The 19,329-nt window shown below is 41.1% G+C and overlaps 1 protein-coding gene across 1 annotated transcript in view; it reads left to right on the top strand.

Moving 5' to 3' along the window:
- The first annotated feature begins 315 nt into the window (after window positions 1-315).
- atf6 (activating transcription factor 6) overlaps window positions 316-19,329 on the top strand; it is a 139,797-nt gene continuing 120,783 nt past the window's right edge. The window contains exons 1-2 of the mRNA XM_060917325.1: window positions 316-559; window positions 14,040-14,116. Coding sequence (XP_060773308.1) covers window positions 451-559; window positions 14,040-14,116 — 186 coding nt within the window. The 5' untranslated portion in view covers window positions 316-450. The remainder of the gene's footprint in view (window positions 560-14,039; window positions 14,117-19,329) is intronic.

Raw genomic sequence — 19,329 nt, 5'->3', positions numbered from 1 at the left:
CGCGGAACAAAAATAAAAGGTTTCTGAAGAGTAATGGACTGATATTTTGCACGATTACATGAATAATTTGTTTGCCAGTCTAAAAAAAATTTACTTTTTTGTATTTTGATTTGTCGTTTTTGTTTGATATTTCAAAAGTATTGTATGAACATTTTGGCACAAAATTGATTCCATACACTTGGCCAATCAGAAAGTTTAGAAATCCCATCACTGGGTTTTGCTGCCACCTTGCGGCGTCAAAGTGTTTTCGCGTGCGCGATCGCTTATACCGCATGACCCTCTTAGGCACCCGTAGATATACTCTTAAGTCAGACGTGTACGTAGTGGGGATCGTTTTACTAACCGGAAGTGTTTTGAAGTGCTCTGAAATATCGTAGATAATCAGCGATTTTAAACGGGTTTAATTCTGATTCTCCGAGTTATACGTGTTACTGATGTATTCAAGGAAGTATGTCGAAAGAGTTGTTGTTGAACCTCGAGGATCCATCGAGCCTTCAGACTCCGACAGTGATGAGTAACGACCCAGGGAGCATGCGTATCGATGAGGATGGAGAGTGGGGTAAACACACTCACCACAATTCAGACATTTAACGTTGACATGCGCGCTTTGTGTACCTCTTGAAAGCAGTTTTCTGGAAGTCCTCTCATACTCCCGCACCAGTCGAAGGGATCTCATCCCAAAGTGCGTAGAAACATATCTGCGAAGAATCTCAGTTATCCAGGTACATAGTAATCTGTGGTTGGTTGAAGAGAGCAACTGGACTTGCTTGAAGAAAACTGGCAGACATCTTAGCCAGAGAGGATCGTTCATTTTTTGTCTACCTGGAACGACCATCATTGAACAGAGGTGGGTGTCTATGACATCTTTATCAGCCACCTACAATGCAGCCATCAGCATTCTGATTCTATGATGATCCATGAGAGGATAAATACTGGATACTCCCTATTAATCAGACAGAACTGAGGAAGCCTTTAGGATGAGAGGTGGAACGTTTTCAAGAATCTTCAAGCAAGTCCAGTTGCTCTCTTCAACCAACCACATGTTTCCTGAGGAGAGACTACAGGTGGCCCCGATGAGTTTGCAGAAGGCCCTCCAGAATTGCGCAGTGAACTGAGGACCCCGGTCAGAAACGATGTCAGTGGGCAGTCCATTTGGATGGAAAATGTGCTGGATGAGTAGTTAAGCAGTTTCTTTGGCAGAGGGGAGCTTGGGCAGAGGGATGAAATGAACGGTCTTAGAGAAACGGTCAATAACAGTGAGGATATACAACCCCGATTCCAAAAACGTTGGGACAAAGTACAAATTGTAAATAAAAACGGAATGCAATAATTTACAAATCTCAAAAACTGATATTGTATTCACAATAGAACATAGACAACATATCAAATGTCGAAAGTGAGACATTTTGAAATGTCATGCCAAATATTGGCTCATTTGAAATTTCATGACAGCAACACATCTCAAAAAAGTTGGGACAGGGGCAATAAGGTGGGGTTTACATTAGACCGTATCAGCGGATCATCAGATTAACGTTTTTAAAACGATTAGTGTGCACACAGCAACGCCAATACACGATTCGCGTGCACACAGCAACGCCAATACACGGATACGCTTGGCTCCGCAGGCATCCTGCGCTCCAAATCACTCCGCCCTGAACAGCGAGTGCCCTCTGGAGGGTGCGCACTCCGGCCCTGCGCAGCCCACAGAGCACGCGAGTGAAGCACACAAGCAGTGATTTGGGACTGAGCCGCTGTGTATGTGATCTCAGTGCATGTCGGGCATGCACGTCACTTACCGCTTGCAAGTGGAAGGATGGCAAGCCTAAAGACAATCATAACTACACAATGGGCAGTATTTGCATCAGTATTTGCAGTGTTTTCATACTTTTATACTCTTTAATGAAAGGTGATACAAGGCGGAAGTCCGCGCCGTTTTTCAGCAGTCGCGTCACATGACCAACGCCAGCGAATCAGGAAGGTGGATGTCACAGTGACGTTGTCCAATGACGACGCCAGCTAGAGCTCAGCACAGCGTATCTGTGTATTCTCAATGTTTACACAGCACCGGACCAGACACGATCTAGATTGAATACGTGGACCCTGGCGGATTCCCGTTTCCCGGCGTTTCCAGGCGTTTTAATGTAAACGGACAGTGCATCTGCGAAGAAAACGAGACAGATACGGTCTAATGTAAACTTGGCCTAAGAGGCTGGAAAAGTTAAAGGTACAAAAAAGGAACAGCTGGAGGACCAAATTGCAACTCATTAGGTCAATTGGCAATAGGTCATTAACATGACTGGGTATAAAAAGAGCATCTTGGAGTGGCAGTGGCTCTCAGAAGTAAAGATGGGAAGAGGATCACCAATCCCCCTAATTCTGCGCCGACAAATAGTGGAGCAATATCAGAAAGGAGTTCGACAGTGTAAAATTGCAGAGTTTGAACATATCATCTACAGTGCATAATATCAAAAGATTCAGAGAATCTGGAAGAATCTCTGTGCGTAAGGGTCAAGGCCGGAAAACCATATCGGGTGCCCGTGATCTTCGGGCCCTTAGACGGCACTGCATCACATACAGGCATGCTTCTGTATTGGAAATCACAAAATGGGCTCAGGAATATTTCCAGAGAACATAATCTGTGAACACAATTCACCGTGCCAGCCGCTGTTGCCAGCTAAAACTCTATAGTTCAAAGAAGAAGCCGTTAGAGGTCTGCGCGGGTCGGATTTTTCAGACCCGCTCCTGCCCGCATTGTGCAGTCCCACTCCTGCCCGCGCCCGCAAAGAATTATGATTTTCAGTCCCGCTCCCTCCCACGCCTGCCATATTTGGTCCCACTCCCGCCCGCAAATCCCGCATGATGCAGACGTTCGCGTTATTTCTCAGGAAAGTTCTTGTCTTGAGGTGCCCCGCCCCCTACTTTGAGTGGATTTGAGCATAAATATCTACAGCTCACGTTCACGTTTGTTATTGTTTACCTTGTTTCTGAAATCGCAAATTTTTATCACATGAGAAACCATTGTAATTCTCTGATCAGCATAAAAAAGTGAATGGGCTTGCTTTGTACCAATGGTGCTCTATTTTTTTTTTCATTGCAAAGCAGAGCTAGTAAGAGAAGTGAATTAATTTACTGCTTGAGTTAGTCTACAACTTTAATCAGAGAGACAGGTTACACAGTGACGGTAAGCTTGACTCAATGCTATCCCAGAAATCCTTCCTGTAATATGCAAATTTGGCCGCCTCTGATTGGACAGCCAAATTTGCATATTACAGGAAGGATTTCTGGGATAGCATTGAGTCAAGCCTACCGTCACTGTGTAACCTGTCTCTCTGATTAAAGTTGTAGACTAATGCAAGCAGTAAATCACTTCACTCATGGTTCTCTTGCTAGCTGGGTGTGAACTGCGAGTCATTAGAGTGATCAAAGGATTTCCTGTTAGGGTGATCAATGACAAGTTTAAGATGCCATTCCTCACTCAATCTGGCAATCTGACTCTCTCTGCAAATTTAGGCATCTTAAAATGTTTTTATTAATGCCAAATAAAATATCCAGCACAAATTATATCTGATAGACATAGGTCGCGTTAACCGACAATTGTCCGTCATTGACGGATTTTTTTTAGCTATGACGGAAAAATCTGAAGGCCGTCGGTCATTTTGACGGATGTTTACCGTTACCATTACCAATAACAATAATAGCCTAATAACAATAATAAAACATAATGAAACACACAATTGGAATGATTGGCAAGTTGTGGCAGAGTTTTCTTACATACAGTATACATAGTTTTCACTGCCGTCACTTTCAATCTGAGCCGACGTTGCGGCAGTCTTGATGTTCAGTGCATAGGCTACTCATGTATACATTGTAGCCACTGCGCAAGGCTCTTCTCCCCATCGCGCTCCTGACCGCGCTCTGACTTTTCTAACCACTAGCACAGTGAGATGTATTAATGTTTCCCTTCTCTGCAGAAGACACGTCATTTTTGCTATTAAAAAAAGAGATGCATTGGGTTGTTTGTGTCGTTTCCCTGCCTATACGTCTTAATGCAATAGCGCTCATTTAGGCTAGTTGTTTTCTTGTTTTTAAAATGAAACAAATGTCGATTTATTGTATTCTTCCCCAGCAAGCTTAGGAAGCTTAGGAACATCACTGCTCGAATATCTGCTAAACTATCATTTTAATGAGCGCACGGGTAGACAAACTAACATTTAAACATAACTTCGTTTTATTTAAGACCTTCCGTGTCAGGTTCCAGGCTCCGCGGGGTGCAGCTGCACCACTGGTGCAGAAAGACCGCATGCTGCAGGATTTCCTCCCTATGAAGAGAGTACTAGCAGGGTCGGGAAATCCAACTTTCAGAGGCTCTTGCCGGCTTCTGATCACTTCCCTGGGAGAAATGTTTCCTGACTTCAGAACTTTGGCTGAAGTGGCGCTGGTTATTCCAGTCTCCAGTGTCGCAGCAGAGCGCGGGTTCAGCCTTCAGAATAAAATTAAAACGTCAATGAGAAGTCGTCTGTCCGAGGCAAAGACGCAAAATTTAATGACAATTGCCTCGGCAGCAGTCTCCATTGACGACTTTGATTATGCACAAGCGAGCTCCCAATTTAAATCCATGCAGGCCAGAAGGAAGGTTTGAGCTCACGCAAACAGATCAAATTAGATTGTCACTTAAATCGTTGTAGTGGACTGTTCATATTTTAACTGCAATTGTCTTGCTACGTTGTAAAATAACATTGTTCATGTGCCCGTTAAGGCACAGCAGCCGCAATGTTTTTAGCGGAGGGAAAATGGGTTCACAAGTGACCGAACGTCAGAATCTCTGTTCATCTTTTTGCATCATAAATGCATAAATAAATGATTAAATAATACAAGCTTGTTCTGTGAATTAATTTTTAAATGAAAATGAGTCCATGAAAACACAAGTTATTAAATATATAGCATTTCTAGCCTATATACATTGTCATTTAAAAGTTAAAATAAAATGACAGATAATAATGGACAATGACGGAATTTTTACAACCCTGTCCGTCAAAATGACGGACAATGAAAAAGTCTAACGCAACCACTGCTGATAGACATAAATTAATAATTTATAAATTTTATTTCAAACATATTTTTAGTTAGCGGGACTGCAGCTTATCACCGCCCGCGTGCGTGCCTGCAATGAGCTTTCAAAATTTGTCCCGCGCCGCACTGCTTTGTGGCGGGTCCCGCGGGACTCCCACGGGAGTGCAGGGCTCTAGAAGCTGTATCTAAACATGATCCAGAAGCGCAGACGTCTTCTCTGGGCCAAGGCTCATTTAAAATGGACTGTGGCAAAGTGGAAAACTGTTCTGTGGTCAGACGAATCAAAATTTGAAGTTCTTTATGGAAATCAGGGACGCCATGTCATTCAGACTAAAGAGGAAAAGGACGACCCAAGTTGTTATCAGCGCTCAGTTCAGAAGCCTGCATCTCTGATGGTATGGGGTTGCATTAGTGCGTGTGGCATGGGCAGCTTACACATCTGGAAAGACACCATCAATGCTGAAAGGTATATCCAGGTTCTAGAGCAACATATGCTCCCATCCAGATGACGTCTCTTTCAGGGAAGACCTTGCATTTTCCAACATGACAATGCCAAACTACATACTGCATCGGTTACAGCATCATGGCTGCGTAGAAGAAGGGTCCAGGGAAGGCAGGTGCGCAGTGCGACAGGAGCTGCGTTGTCTTTGCCTATATGGTTTTATTTAAATTTCGATTTAACTTTGATCAAACTCCGGCTGGAGTAGGTCACTTTTAAGACTTTTTTTTTTTTTGAACATCGGCAAAAATTAAGCATGAAGCGTGAATTAATGACTCTTGGTGTCTACATCGCTGCGTTGTTGATGCTATCAGCTCGTGCCTGCTGGTGTCCACAACAATGGGAACACGCAGGCTTATCTACCTCCTGTTCTGCCGCGACAATAACTTTTGGACATCATATAATTTACTCAGCCATTAATAAACGTGCAGTCATGTCGTTAGCTAAATCAACTAAAACAACAAGCGCAAGCCACCGATGGAAGCGGCATTACCCATACAAACATTTGTCCTACCTGGCCTTCATGCTACTCCTCGCTGGGGATATCCAGCTCAACCCTGGGCCTACTTCAGTGGATATATCCTCTCTGGATCAAGCGGCATGGAATACACAAATGAAACCAAAGAAACCAGTAGGATCTTGCAATACTCTCCATCTGAAGTTGCAACAAAGATGTGACTGTCTCTCTATTCAAACCGTAAATCATGCGAAGATCCTCTGGAATCCTCGCGTCAAGCCGATGGGACTTTTGGGAGGGCATCTGAATGTTCGGAGTATTATATCCAAGACTGATGAAATTTACAAACTCTTGTCAGACTCTAATCTGGATTTTTTAGGTCTATCCGAAACATGGTTAATGCCGAATTCACCAGACTCTGTTTATGCCGTGCCAGGATATAACATTTATAGACAAGATAGACAGACTGGAAGAGGCGGCGGCCTACTACTATACATTAAGGATTGCTTTCGAAGCACTCGATATGAGCTGACTGTAAACTTTGAATGCATCGCTGTATCTGTCTCGTTGTCCGAGAACATGTCGTTTATAATTGTCTGTCTATATCGACCACCATCATCAAGCAATTCTTTTTATGATGAATTTAAATAACTTGTATCAAACCTTGAACACACTGGGAAGGAATTTATGATACTTGGTGATTTCAATATAAACTGGTCTAGTAAATCAGACAGGAAAAAACTTAAAGATATCACTGGCAAATACAATCTTTCCCAAATGGTTAATGGGCCGACTAGAATTACAGGCTGTTCCAATACACAGATTGATCTGATATTCTGTAATCGACCAGAGAGAATCACTACATCATATAACTTTTTATCACTGGTATTTCAGACCACAATCTAGTGTTGGTGTGTCGAAAACTAACAAAGAAAAGGTTTATCTACAAACATGAAAATAAAAAGATATACAGAATACTAAAGAAGGATATGCAACTGTTCGAGGAACAATTAAAACTATTAGATTGGTCTGATTTTAAATATGATGACAGGCCTCTAAATGAAAAGTGCACACTTTTCTTAAACATTATTGGAGGTGTGAAAGATAAATTCATGAAGAAATGTACACATGGACATAAAAAATCCAATTTACCATGGTTAAATGAAGTTATGGAGCCTTATGAGGAAAAGGGATCATGCACTTAAAACTGCCATAAAAAGTAAATTGGATAGTGATTTATAGGATATTTAAAGGACTGAGGAATAAAGTAATAAGGATGCTCTGTAAATCTAAAGCAAACTTTTTTTATTGATCTTATTAACCAGGCAAGAGGTAATGGCCAACAAATATGGAAACACCTAAATACAATGTCAAGGAAAGTAACAAAAGGAAACCAGCCGCTAGAGTTAAACATTAATGGAAATATTTCAAGAGATGACAGCGAAATTGCACTGGCTTTTAACACCTTTTTTAAGGAGTCTGTTGAACAATTAGCAACAACTTTTGGTCATAGGAATGTGCTTATCTCCCCACCTAACTATGAATACCCAGTTTTTAATCTTCAAGAAATAAATGAAGAAGAGATAAACACAATTTTAACTCATCTTAAAGGATCTAAGGCTCAAGATGTATATGGTTTTGATTCCTCCCTGTTTAAGAATAATGCACACGCACTTTGCAAACCCATTACACACCTGGTAAATATGTCCATTAATGAGTGTCTGTTTCCTGATGCTTGGAAAAAAGCTGTGATAATACCTATTTTCAAAGCTGGGGAGACTACTGACGTGGCAAATTATAGGCCCATAAGTATACTCCCTATTATCTCCAAGGTAGTTGAGAGGGTTGTCGTACAACAACTCACCACCCATCTTAATTTGTGCCACGCTCCACTGCATGTGATGCAATTTGGGTTCAGAACAAATCACTCCACAGATACTGCTCTTTGCTACTTTGTGGAAGAATTGAAATCCAAGGTAGACAAGGGTGGAGTAGTTGGAGCAATTTTTCTGGATTTGAAGAAAGCCTTTGATACCGTAAACCACAATGTTTTAGTTTCTAAACTGTCTTCACGTAACATCTCAGCTGACACGATTAAGTGGTTTACATCATACCTATCAAGAAGGAAGAATTGCACTAGAATAAATGACACACTCTCCACTGAAAATGCCTGTTCAATAGGGGTGCCTCAGGGTTCAATCCTAGGCCCTCTATTGTTCAGTATATATATAAATGATCTTCCCTTAGTTTGCCCTGATGTTAACATCCAAATGTATGCTGATGACACGGTGATATGTCTATGCAAAAACAAAACAACAAGCGGCATACAAACTCAATGGAGCATTGAGCAAAATAGTTGACTGGCTAGATTACTCTTGTCTGACACTGAATACGTCAAAAACTGTTTGTATGTACTTCTCTTCACGTAAAAACATTACTCAAGAGCCGGAGATATTTGTTAAAGGAGAAAAGCTCAATGTAGTAGACGATTTTAAATATTTAGGGGTCATTGTTGACTCTCATCTAACTTTTAAAAAACATATTAAAAAGGTTAATGGTCGAGTTAAAAGGAATCTCCTCAATTTTAAGGTAATAAGGAATCAGATGACTACAGAGGCAGCCAAACTTTATTTTCATTCTATGATTTTAATACACATTTCATATTGCTTGACCACCTGGTCTCAAGCAAATGCAACTGCCATGTCACTAATACACATCCTATAAACAGGCACTGAATATTCTGGACAAAGAATCCAACACCTACCATCACTGTACTATCATACAGAAGTATGGTTTATTTAGTTTGGACAGTTTTATTTTCTTTTTAAATTGCTGTTTATTTTTTAAAATTATAAATGATCTTGCTTCACCTCCCCTTAAGCAATTTGTGAGTCTGTGCAGACCCACAAATAATACAAGGACTACAAGAGCGTCATCTAGAGGGGACTGTATAAGTGTGTTTAGACATTCTACTTTTGGCCAAAGTGCTTTCTCAGTAAAAACATCAGGGCTATGGAATAGTATTCCTGTTAGTATCAGGCAAAGCACCACACTCAGTACTTTTAAATTAGGTCTTAAGAAATGGCTAAAAGCAGGGCAGCATTGTAGACATTTTTAGTCATTGATCTTGTGTTTTTGTGTTTATTTTATCATATATTATGTTTTTTGTTTCCTTTAGTTTATTTTAACTATGTACTTGTCACTGCAATATATAGTAGGCCTATATCTGCACATAGTCCCCACCTATAACATGTTTTGTTGTCATATATATATATATATATATATATATATATATATATATATATATATTTTTTTTTTTAACATCAATTCCTGTCCAGGGACTACAGATGAAAATTAGCCTTGTGGCTATAATCTGGCTCAATTGTATGTTGTGCATTGTCCCTGTCAAATAAACAAAGTAAAGTACTGAACTGGCCAGCCTGCAGTCCAGATCTTTCACCCATAGAAAACATTTGGCGCATCATAAAACTGAAGATACGACAAAAAAGACCCAAGACAGTTGAGCAACTAGAATCCTACATCAGACAAGGATGGGTTAACATTCCTATCCCTAAACTTGAGCAACTTGTCTCCTCAGTCCCCAGACGTTTACAGACTGTTGTAAAGAGAAAAGGGGATGTCTCACAGTGGTAAACATGGCCTTGTCCCAACTTTTTTTGAGAAGTGTTGTCATGAAATTTAAAATCACCTAATTTTTCTCTTTAAATGATACATTTTCTCAGTTTAAACATTTGATATGCCATCTATGTTCTATTCTGAATAAAATATGGAATTTGGAAACTTCCACATCATTGCATTCCATTTTTATTTACAATTTGTACTTTGTCCCAACTTTTTTGGAATCGGGGTTGTAGTACGTGTTGCCACCTGAGTTGGGGAGTCCTGTGACGAAGTCCAGGGCGTTGTGAGACCAAGGTCAATGCGGAGTTGGGAGGGGTCTTAGCAAGCCAGCAAGGAGTTGATTGGCTGTCTTGTTCAGGGAGCATGTGTCACAGGCTGCCACAAACTCCTGAACATCTTTCTTGATGGATGGCCACCAGAAGCTCTGCTGGATGAGTGCCAGGGTTCGGGCAGCTCCCGGATGACAGGCCAGCTTGGAGCTATGACCCCACTGCAGCACAAATTGCCAGGTCAAAGGTTGTGGCTGGACATTTCACCTGTGAGATGTATAAATAAAATTTATATAAACCTGGTGGTGTGTTGGATCCGCTGGCGGAGGAGGAAGCCGGACAGACCTGGCAAGCCCAAACATATGGTGAGGGTCTGAACGTCTGGCTGAGCACTCTGTCGGGGAGGTCTTTAACTCCCACCTCCAGGAGAGCTTCTCCCAGTTTCCGAGGGAGGTGGGGTACATGGAGTCTGAGTGGACCATGTTCTCTGCCGCCATTGTCGACGTGGCTGTTTGGAGCTGTGGCTGCAAGGTCTCCAGTGCCTGTCGTGGCAGCAATCCCCGAACCCGGTGGTGGACACCGGCAGTAAGGGATGCCGTCAAGCTGAAGAAGGAGTCCTATCGGGCCATGTTGGCCTCCGGGACTCCTGAGGCAGCTGACTGGTATCAGCAGGCCAGGCGTGCCGCAGCTCGGGCAGTTGCGGAGGCAAAAACTCGGAACTGGGAGGAGTTCGGTGAGGCCATGGAGGAGGACTTTCGGTCGGCCTCGAAGAAATTCTGGCAAACCATCCGGCGCCTCAGGAGGGGGAAGCAGTACTCTGCCAACACTGTTTGCAGTGCAGGTGGGGAGCTGTTGACCTCGACTGGGGATATTGTCGGGCAGTGGAAGGAATACTTCGAAGATCTCCTCAATCCCACAGTCACGTCTTCCATTGAGGAAGCGGAGGCTGATGACTCAGAGGTGGACTCGTCCATTACCCAAGCTGAAGTCACAGAGGTGGTTTGCAAGCTCCTCAGTGGCAAGGCACTGGGGGCGGATGAGGTCTGCCCTGAGTGTCTCAAGTCTCTGGATGGTGTGGGGCTGTCTTGGCTGACACGCCTCTGCAACATCGTGTGGTGGTTGGGGACAGTGCCTCTGGAGTGGCAGACCGGGGTGGTGGTCCCTCTTTTTAAGAAAGGGGACTGGAGAGTGTGCTCCAATTATAGGGGAATCGCACTTCTCAGCTTCCCCGGGAAGGTTTACTTCAGGATATTGGAGAGGAGAATTCGGCCAATAGTCGAACCTCAGATCTAGGAGGAACAATGTGGTTTTCGTCCTGGTCGTGGAACACTGGACCAGCTCTATACCCTTCATAGGGTGCTTGAGGGTTCATGGGAGTTTGCCCAACCAGTCTACATGTGCCTTGTGGATCTGGAGAAGACATTCGACCTTGTCCCTAGTGGTATCCTGTGGGGGGTGCTTCGGGAGTATGGGGTTCGGGGCTCTTTGCTAAGGGCTGTCCAGTCCCTGTACGAATGGAGCAGACGTCTGGTTCGCGTTGCCGGAAGTAAGTCAGACCTGTTCCTAGTGCATGTTGGACTCCGGCAGGGCTGTCCTTTTGTCACCGGTTCTGTTCATAATTTTTATGGACGGAATTTCTAGGTGCAGCCAGGGGCTGGAGGGAATCCTGTTTGGGAACCACAGGATTTAATCTCCTGCTTTTTGTGGATGATGTCCTGTTGGGTTCTTCAAACCAGGACCTTCAGCACGCACTGGGGCGGTTTGCAGTCGAGTGTGAAGTGGCTGGGATGAGAATCAGCACCTCCAAGTCTGAGGCCATGGTTCTCGACCAGAAAAGGGTGGCTTGCCCTCTTCAGGTTGGTGGAGAAGTCCTGCCTCAAGTGGAGGAGTTTAAGTATCTCAGGATCTTGTTCATGAGTGAGGGAAGGATGGAGCGTGAGATCGACAGGCGGATTGGTGCAGCCTCCGCAGTGATGCGGTCGCTTTACCGGTCTGTCATGGTGAAGGAGCTGAGCCAAAAGGCGAAGCTCTCGATTTACCAGTCGATCTATGTTCTGACTCTCCCCTATGGTCATGAGCTTTGGGTAATGACCGAAAGAACAAGATCGCGGATACAAGCGGCCGAAATGAGGAGTTTCCTTCGCAGGGTGGCTGGGCGCTCTCTTAGAGATGGGGTGAGAAGCACAGTCACTCAGGAGGAGCTCGGAGTAGAGCCGCTGCTCCTCCATATCGAGAGGAATCAGCTGAGGTGGCTCGGGCATCTGTTTCGGATGCCTCCTGGACGCCTCCCTGGGGAGGTGTTCCAGGCATGTCCCCCCGGGAGGAGGCCCCGGGGAAGACCCAGGACACGCTGGAGGGACTATGTCTCTCGGCTGGCCTGGGAACGCCTCGGAGTTCTTCCCAAGGAGCTGGCCGAGGTGTCTGGGGAGAGGGAAGTTTGGGCTTCCATGCTCAGACTGCTGCCTCCGCGACCCAGCCCTGGATAAGCGGATGAAGATGATTTGAGAAAAGGAGGAAGAAATATATGCAAGAGAAAGGTACACCGTAGAAGAGAAAATAGTAAGAAAAAAAGGAGCCATTAAAAATGGTCAGAAACTGAACTGAAAAAGGGGGAAAAACAATAATGGTGAAGGGGAGCACTGTAAGGAATATAGGTAAAGTATAGAAAATAAAAGGAGGTAATGGGGGGTGAGTCAGGAGATACTTTTGGGGGGGGGCAAATTTGATCAGATGCCACGGTTTAACGCACAAGCCAAATACACGCGATGGGAGTGGTAATATGGCGGCCAAGTGGCTTCACTCCTCTCTACAGCAGGGAATAGGCTATGAGCTCTCCAGATTTTATATGGTGCTCAGTGGTTGTACACTACTTTTCATGGTGCACTGAGAGATACTATGAGGCCACTATTTTATACAGAGTGTAATAATTCTCACTGTACGTTCAGACAGCAATACAAAATGGTGAACTCGCTATATAGTCCACTATGTAGTGAGTGATTTCGGACACAGGGCATAAGATACACCTGCTCTGATTATATTTATTTTTGAATTCTACAGGAGTTAGCCGTGGGCACAAAGTTTCAAAGCTGCACATGTCGCACCAAAGGAGTGATGGATGTCAGAATTTGGACCGGAAGGCTTGTTCGGAAAAAATGCATAAAATTAGTTTCAAAGGGTTGTAGTTTCAAAAATGTTAGAGACAGATGTAATACTTGGGATTTCTCCATAAGTTTGGAAGAGGAGTACCCTGAGTGTTTTCAGGGGAATGTGAGAAGGAGACCTGGGACTGTCTCTGATTTGATATGGAATGACTCTATGGTTTCTATAGTAACAGCTCATTCACAGGGACTTGTATGTCGGCCACTCAGCATAATTGAAAGCTAATATTAAACACACAATGTCATTCGGTAAAAAAAAGTACATGATCACTGATGTGGTAAAGTTGTCTAAAAGTAGACACGTGTATGGGTTTAACACTGATGACTGGAGTTCTCCTGTGATTATAACACTGTTATAAGATATCTGGTGTTTGACTGTTAGGAAATATACAGGATCTAATGGTGTTATATAAACACATGGCCAGGATGGGTAACATAGGACATTATAAACATGTCATCAGGAGATGATGTATTCCCTGGCCCCCGCATAAAACCCCACTCCAAATTTTCCTAAGTTGAACTGGTTGCGATGGAAATACAGCAAAAATAAAAATTGGAGAAATCCCAAAATGTCAAAAGGCACAACTCCTCTAATCACTTAACTGTCAGGTTTTGTGAAAAAATTCCGAATAGTTTGAGTTATGCTCCAGAAACTAAAATGTTTACAGATGGACAGAGCAATAGCAATATTGCCCTGCATTATATGCCGGGGGGATAAAAAGTATGATGTTAATAAATAAATAATTGAGTGCTGGCAAATTAGTTTTGTAGAAGAGGAATGTCTGTTGTTGTTTTTGTTTTGTTTTTTTGTTTTTTTTAAAAAGCTTCACTTCGTGGTGATGCGCATCAGCACACCATATCAGTTTATGTGCAATAAAATTATACTGATGTTCAAATACTCAACTATATTTTCATGATCATCATGGTCTTTCTTTTTTGTGTAGATATCAGTTTGTTTGATGAGTTGGATGGCCTGGGAGATGCTGAGGAGTTGCTACAGGCTCTCGAGAATGCTGGCTATGTAAGTACAAAGATGTCTCTCACTCTCACTCTCACACACACACACACACACACACACACACACACAAATAACTACTTCTCTCGTGAATAACCCTGTTTTGCTGAGTTATCACAGCAGGACAGCACACAGTCTGGAGGTGTTTTAATATCTAAAGATATTTGAATGTGGAAATGAGGTACCTCCTAATTTGTGTCTGCTTCATGGTGACACGAGCCATATTTGGTACTATAAGTACCGTGTTTTCCGGACTATACATCGCTCCGGAGTTTAAGTCGCATCAGCCAAAAAATGCATTATGAAGACGAAAAAAAACATATATATATATATATATATATATATATATATATATATATATATATATATATTATACGTCGCACCAGACTACAAGTCGCACTTTTTTGAAGGGTTATTCTATCCATAGAATCTGTGATTCTATCTGATAAGCGGCACGTGGTTACTGCGCGACTGCATTGTTTATTTAATAAACGAACAGCTGAGCAGTGATAACCCGCCCTTTGCCCTGTAAGTAGCCTAGTCTGATTATTTTAGATATCTACTACTATCTTTAATACTATCACTATCGTTATTACTAATAGCCTATATTATTATTATAACTAATATTAGCCTATTACTGATGCATTAATCAGTTTACTTTTAGAATATTTTTACCGGTAGGGCTTATTATCGCCCCATGGCTCTTTCATCTTTGTTATTAAAGCTGTAGTCATCATCGAGGAGTGTCATTCTTCATTTTTGTCGAATTTTATTTCATCAAATCGGAGGCCAAGTAGGCTATAGGTATATCATCTCCAAAGACAGGTATGGTAGTAAAAACAACCATCTAGTGAAAAAAAAACCCCAACAACAACCGCTCAGAGAAAAAAAAACAGGCAGAAAGTGCGCCTGCCAGTTAACGTCATATCAGATAAAAACATTAAACATTATTCAGACCATTAACACCATAACATCAGAGACGAAGAATAAAGTTCATCTTGGAAGGAGAGTTATTTTTAAAAATGCAAAACAAAATCATTTATAATAGCCCAGAGAAAAACTGGCTGAATATGTACCGTAACATCAAGTTATTCAATAGCCTATAGGCCAAAAATCAGGGCTTAATTTGAGCCGGAACATGACGGAACAAGATCCGTAACCTCCGTTGTTGGATCCGGCAGCTATTTTCATTCGGTGTTCCGGCAGCTATTTAAATGGATCAGATCACCTCCGTGACCATCACAAAAGGAAAAAATCAAACAATAAATTAAATAGATAAAAATGTGTTTAGTGTTCGGTTTTGATTTTAATATCTGTTGTTGATTTCTCTCCTATGACATCCACAAAATCTATGCGAAAGGGGAAGGGGGGGACATGGGGTGTATACTCAATAGAACACCGGGTTTTTTGTAGCCGTTAGCTTGCGCTGTGGAAAAAATGGCAAAAAAACAAGAAAGCTTACTAAAATTTTTTAAATGAATTCTCCAACTTGTTTTGTAAACCCTTTATTTCTTAACTATTACTTGAATTGATTGCACTTGTGTTTGCTGGCACTGCTTTTAATGAGCAGGAGAAAAACAGGGAGGGCTCGGAAAATGACCGGAGGTTGGAATCGAACCCGGGTCCCCGGATTTATGGTATGGCGCCTTACCCACCTGAGCCACGAAGTCCCTGCTGGCACTGCTTTTAAATACCTTTAAATCCTTAAAATGAGTCATTTAATTCATGTCTTGTGTGATCTGATCTCCAATGGTGAAATAAACCGGTTGTGATATGAGTACAGTCTGTTATTTTAGAAGATAAATTTAATATATAATTTAATATATAGCCTAATAAAAAAAAAAAAATTTATATCACGACATATTACTGTCTGTAACTGTTCATCACTAAAGCGTTTTCTAAGATCATGTCTGATATTATTATTATTATTATTATTATTATTATTATTTTATTTATTTTTTTTTTTTACACACACAATAAGCGCGTGTGCGTAAAGTTATAGTAAACCACCCCCCGCCTTTTTTTTTTTTTGAGTCGCCAGACCCACCCACCTCCTGCGTTCTGGGACCTCCCACTTCACAAATTAAGCACTGCCTAAAATCATTACATAACTTATTTAAATAACTATAGGCCTATCATTAATAATAAAACACAGGTCAATCAAATTTATCAAGCTGACGATTTCACTCCAAATCAGCAAATCCATTGAATTCCTCATCCTTGGTGTCGCTTCTGAACAACTCTGCCAACTCCAGCGGCAGACGAAGCGCCGTTTCCTCTTCTGCGTGGCTGTCGTCAGATTCGGCATTAGCTCCAGTTATTCCGCGGTGAAAAAAAAAAACATATATACGTCGCACCGGAGTATAAGTCGCATGGCCAGCCGAACCATGGAAAAAAAAGTGCGACTTATAGTCCGAAAAATACGGTACTTATAAAAGTAAATCCGAGTAGGCTGTAGTATAGTCAGGCGGTATTTGTTTATATTTGGAGGCTACTTTGCAAAATTTGCGAAGTCTTGTTTTTGGTGGTAATATACAAGTTCAGATATAAATTCATAAATCTGGGCTTGTTGTAATGTTTGTTTGTAGGCTGCTGTTTAATTATGCTGTTTAATTATGCACATAAAAAGAGCCCTGAAACCACATATAGGAAATTGGTATAAAAGTATTGCATCATTTAATATGCAATTATTATATCCATAATAAGTGTTATTTGTGGCATGCAACCTTTTTACTCAGGTTAAAAGCATGGTTCATACATTAGATACCCATTTAACCCTAAAAGGACCTAAACTACTGAGTGGGATCAGTTCGAACCTCAGAGGTGGTGTGGTGTGCTGCTCAGTCTGTTCAAGTGACATGTAACTTTTTGCTTTTAGGAGTTTGTTACTCTATAGATTCTTTATCTAAAAGTATGTTTATTTCAAGAATGATGAAAGTGTTTAACAAGGTGACTGATTTGCTGTTGGGGTTTCATAACTGTGAGATTTGTTGCAAAAATATTTCAGCAAGTTGGTCGCTTCTTTGTGTGTCTATCTTTGCCTATCTGTATGTTTGCATGCTTGTCTCAGATGTCTGCCATAATTAAGAATATAACTCTCTCTTACAAATTGTAGATAACTAGTGAACCTGTTATAGAGTTACTGAAATGTCTGATGCTTATCCGTCCATGCACTCTACAACCACATACCACAACAGATTCCTCATCCTTGCACCTGTCCTGTAAATGTGCTTTGTGCTAATATGCTAATGCTTAATAACAATGTGTCCACATACCAACTCTTCAATAAAAAGCTGGGATAAGTGATTCCTTATTTGAATAAAAGATTTTATAAGACGAAAAATTGAAACCTGCACATGTCACTTCTAATTTGAAATATTATATTTATCATTTTGTTTTTTACTTCATTAATATGGAATATCAAATGAGTTCATTGCATCATAAACATGTGGACACATTTGAAGTAGCTTAATATGCATGCTCTTAGAAAATGCTCATTCTGCTTTATTTCTGGTCATATGTGTTACCAATAACTGCTTTTATCTTCGTGTTTTGTGCTTGAATCCTTAGGCAAAGTGTTACTTCTTGATGTAGTTTGGACATAAAAAAAAAAACCCAGAAACTGCTAGCAGCTTGGTAATAAATGTATCACAGAAATTTCTGAAATGAGAGATTGTGAGCGGAGTTCTGGAATGTAGATAAGCTATAAATATTCTCAAGTTCTGTAGCAATAGTGTAAAATATTTCTGGCTTTATGTTCTCTGTGTACTTAAATGTCTCATTTTAAACTTGAAAATATCATGTAAATATATGATTTCTATTCACAAAGTTAGTAAATGGGTCATTTAAAAACTAGAAAAGCACTCGGAGAGCGCAGACCTCTGCCAAGAATCCTTTAAAAAATTCCAGGATCCAGATGGTGATCCGGATCACCGCCAAAATTTAATGGATTGTTACTTGTACCCAGTCACACCTCTGGAAAAAATTTCAGAGCAGTCCGTTCATAACTTTTTCCATAATGTTGCTAACAGACAAACAAACCAACACTACCGAAAACATAACCACCTTGGCGGAGGTAAAAATACAGATGTTATAATAGACTTGAGTGATACGGATGTGTTTGGTTTTTTTATTTAAAAAAACCCCGTTTTTAAATGCGATATTTTTAGTATTTCCTTTTTTTTTGGTGAAAATGGTGATTGCTGACATTACAGCAAGTAAAAATAATTTGTTTGGGATGTAAATAAAGAGTTCATACTGAGAAACCAGACTTGGCAAATTTTGCAAAGTAGGTTACATATGCTCCCTGACCTAGTAGCACAGTGAAGCAAACAGGATTAAACCATCACTTATAACAGAAAGATGGTAAATAAAGGCTTGGTTTTTTTTTTGTTTTTTATAAATGTAAGATCGGCATCTAAAACTAGGCCTGTTACGATCAAGAAGCTTTGCTAAACTGGCTACACTAAATTTCATGTGTGTATAAATGACCCCATGACCCTGACTAGCATAAAGTGGTTATTAAGGATGAATTAATAAATCCTATAATAAATACAATGGACAATAAAGTACTCAGACAATAAGCTAAATGAGGAATACACAGTTCTGTATTAATGTACTGAAACTTTACATTTATGCCGCATTTGATTATATCAAGAAATGAAGAAAATGCTGATAAATTGATAAATATTAGTCAGGATTCATGTAATAGTGTACAGTTAACTCTTCAAACCATATCTAAATTTGCATCCTTTCTTCTCAGTAGAGTTGCTCATGAAGTTTTCATCACAGTGAGGTGGAGCAGATATCACATGAAGCAGCATTTTGAATTGATATCAGATGTAATCATAGTTACAATCTGCACACAGCTCTGTGTCCATCTCCACAGACATTACTCACTGCGTAGATATGAAACGCATCACAAGAAAGACCAGACCTGGAGCTCGGTGTGTAATGATGCTAGTCACATTTATCCAATATTTGTAGACATTGAAGTAATCATGTTATAAAAATGAATCAAACTTTTGCAAAGTAATATCTAGGCATGTAACAATGTATCAGTTGACGATAAAAATTGTGATTATCAGGCTCTGTAATTTCTTCCCTTTCCCAGCTGTAATTGTGTTTAGACAGTCGAGGGCTTAGGTTATTGTAACATGTACAACAGCAGGAATACATGCGACTTCACTGTAGGCAGAAGTTACGCAGCTCTAATGCTG

This window comes from Neoarius graeffei, chromosome 3, assembly GCF_027579695.1.
Source record: "Neoarius graeffei isolate fNeoGra1 chromosome 3, fNeoGra1.pri, whole genome shotgun sequence".
NCBI classification, from domain to species: domain Eukaryota; kingdom Metazoa; phylum Chordata; class Actinopteri; order Siluriformes; family Ariidae; genus Neoarius; species Neoarius graeffei.
This window is presented reverse-complemented; position numbering and strand designations above follow the sequence as displayed.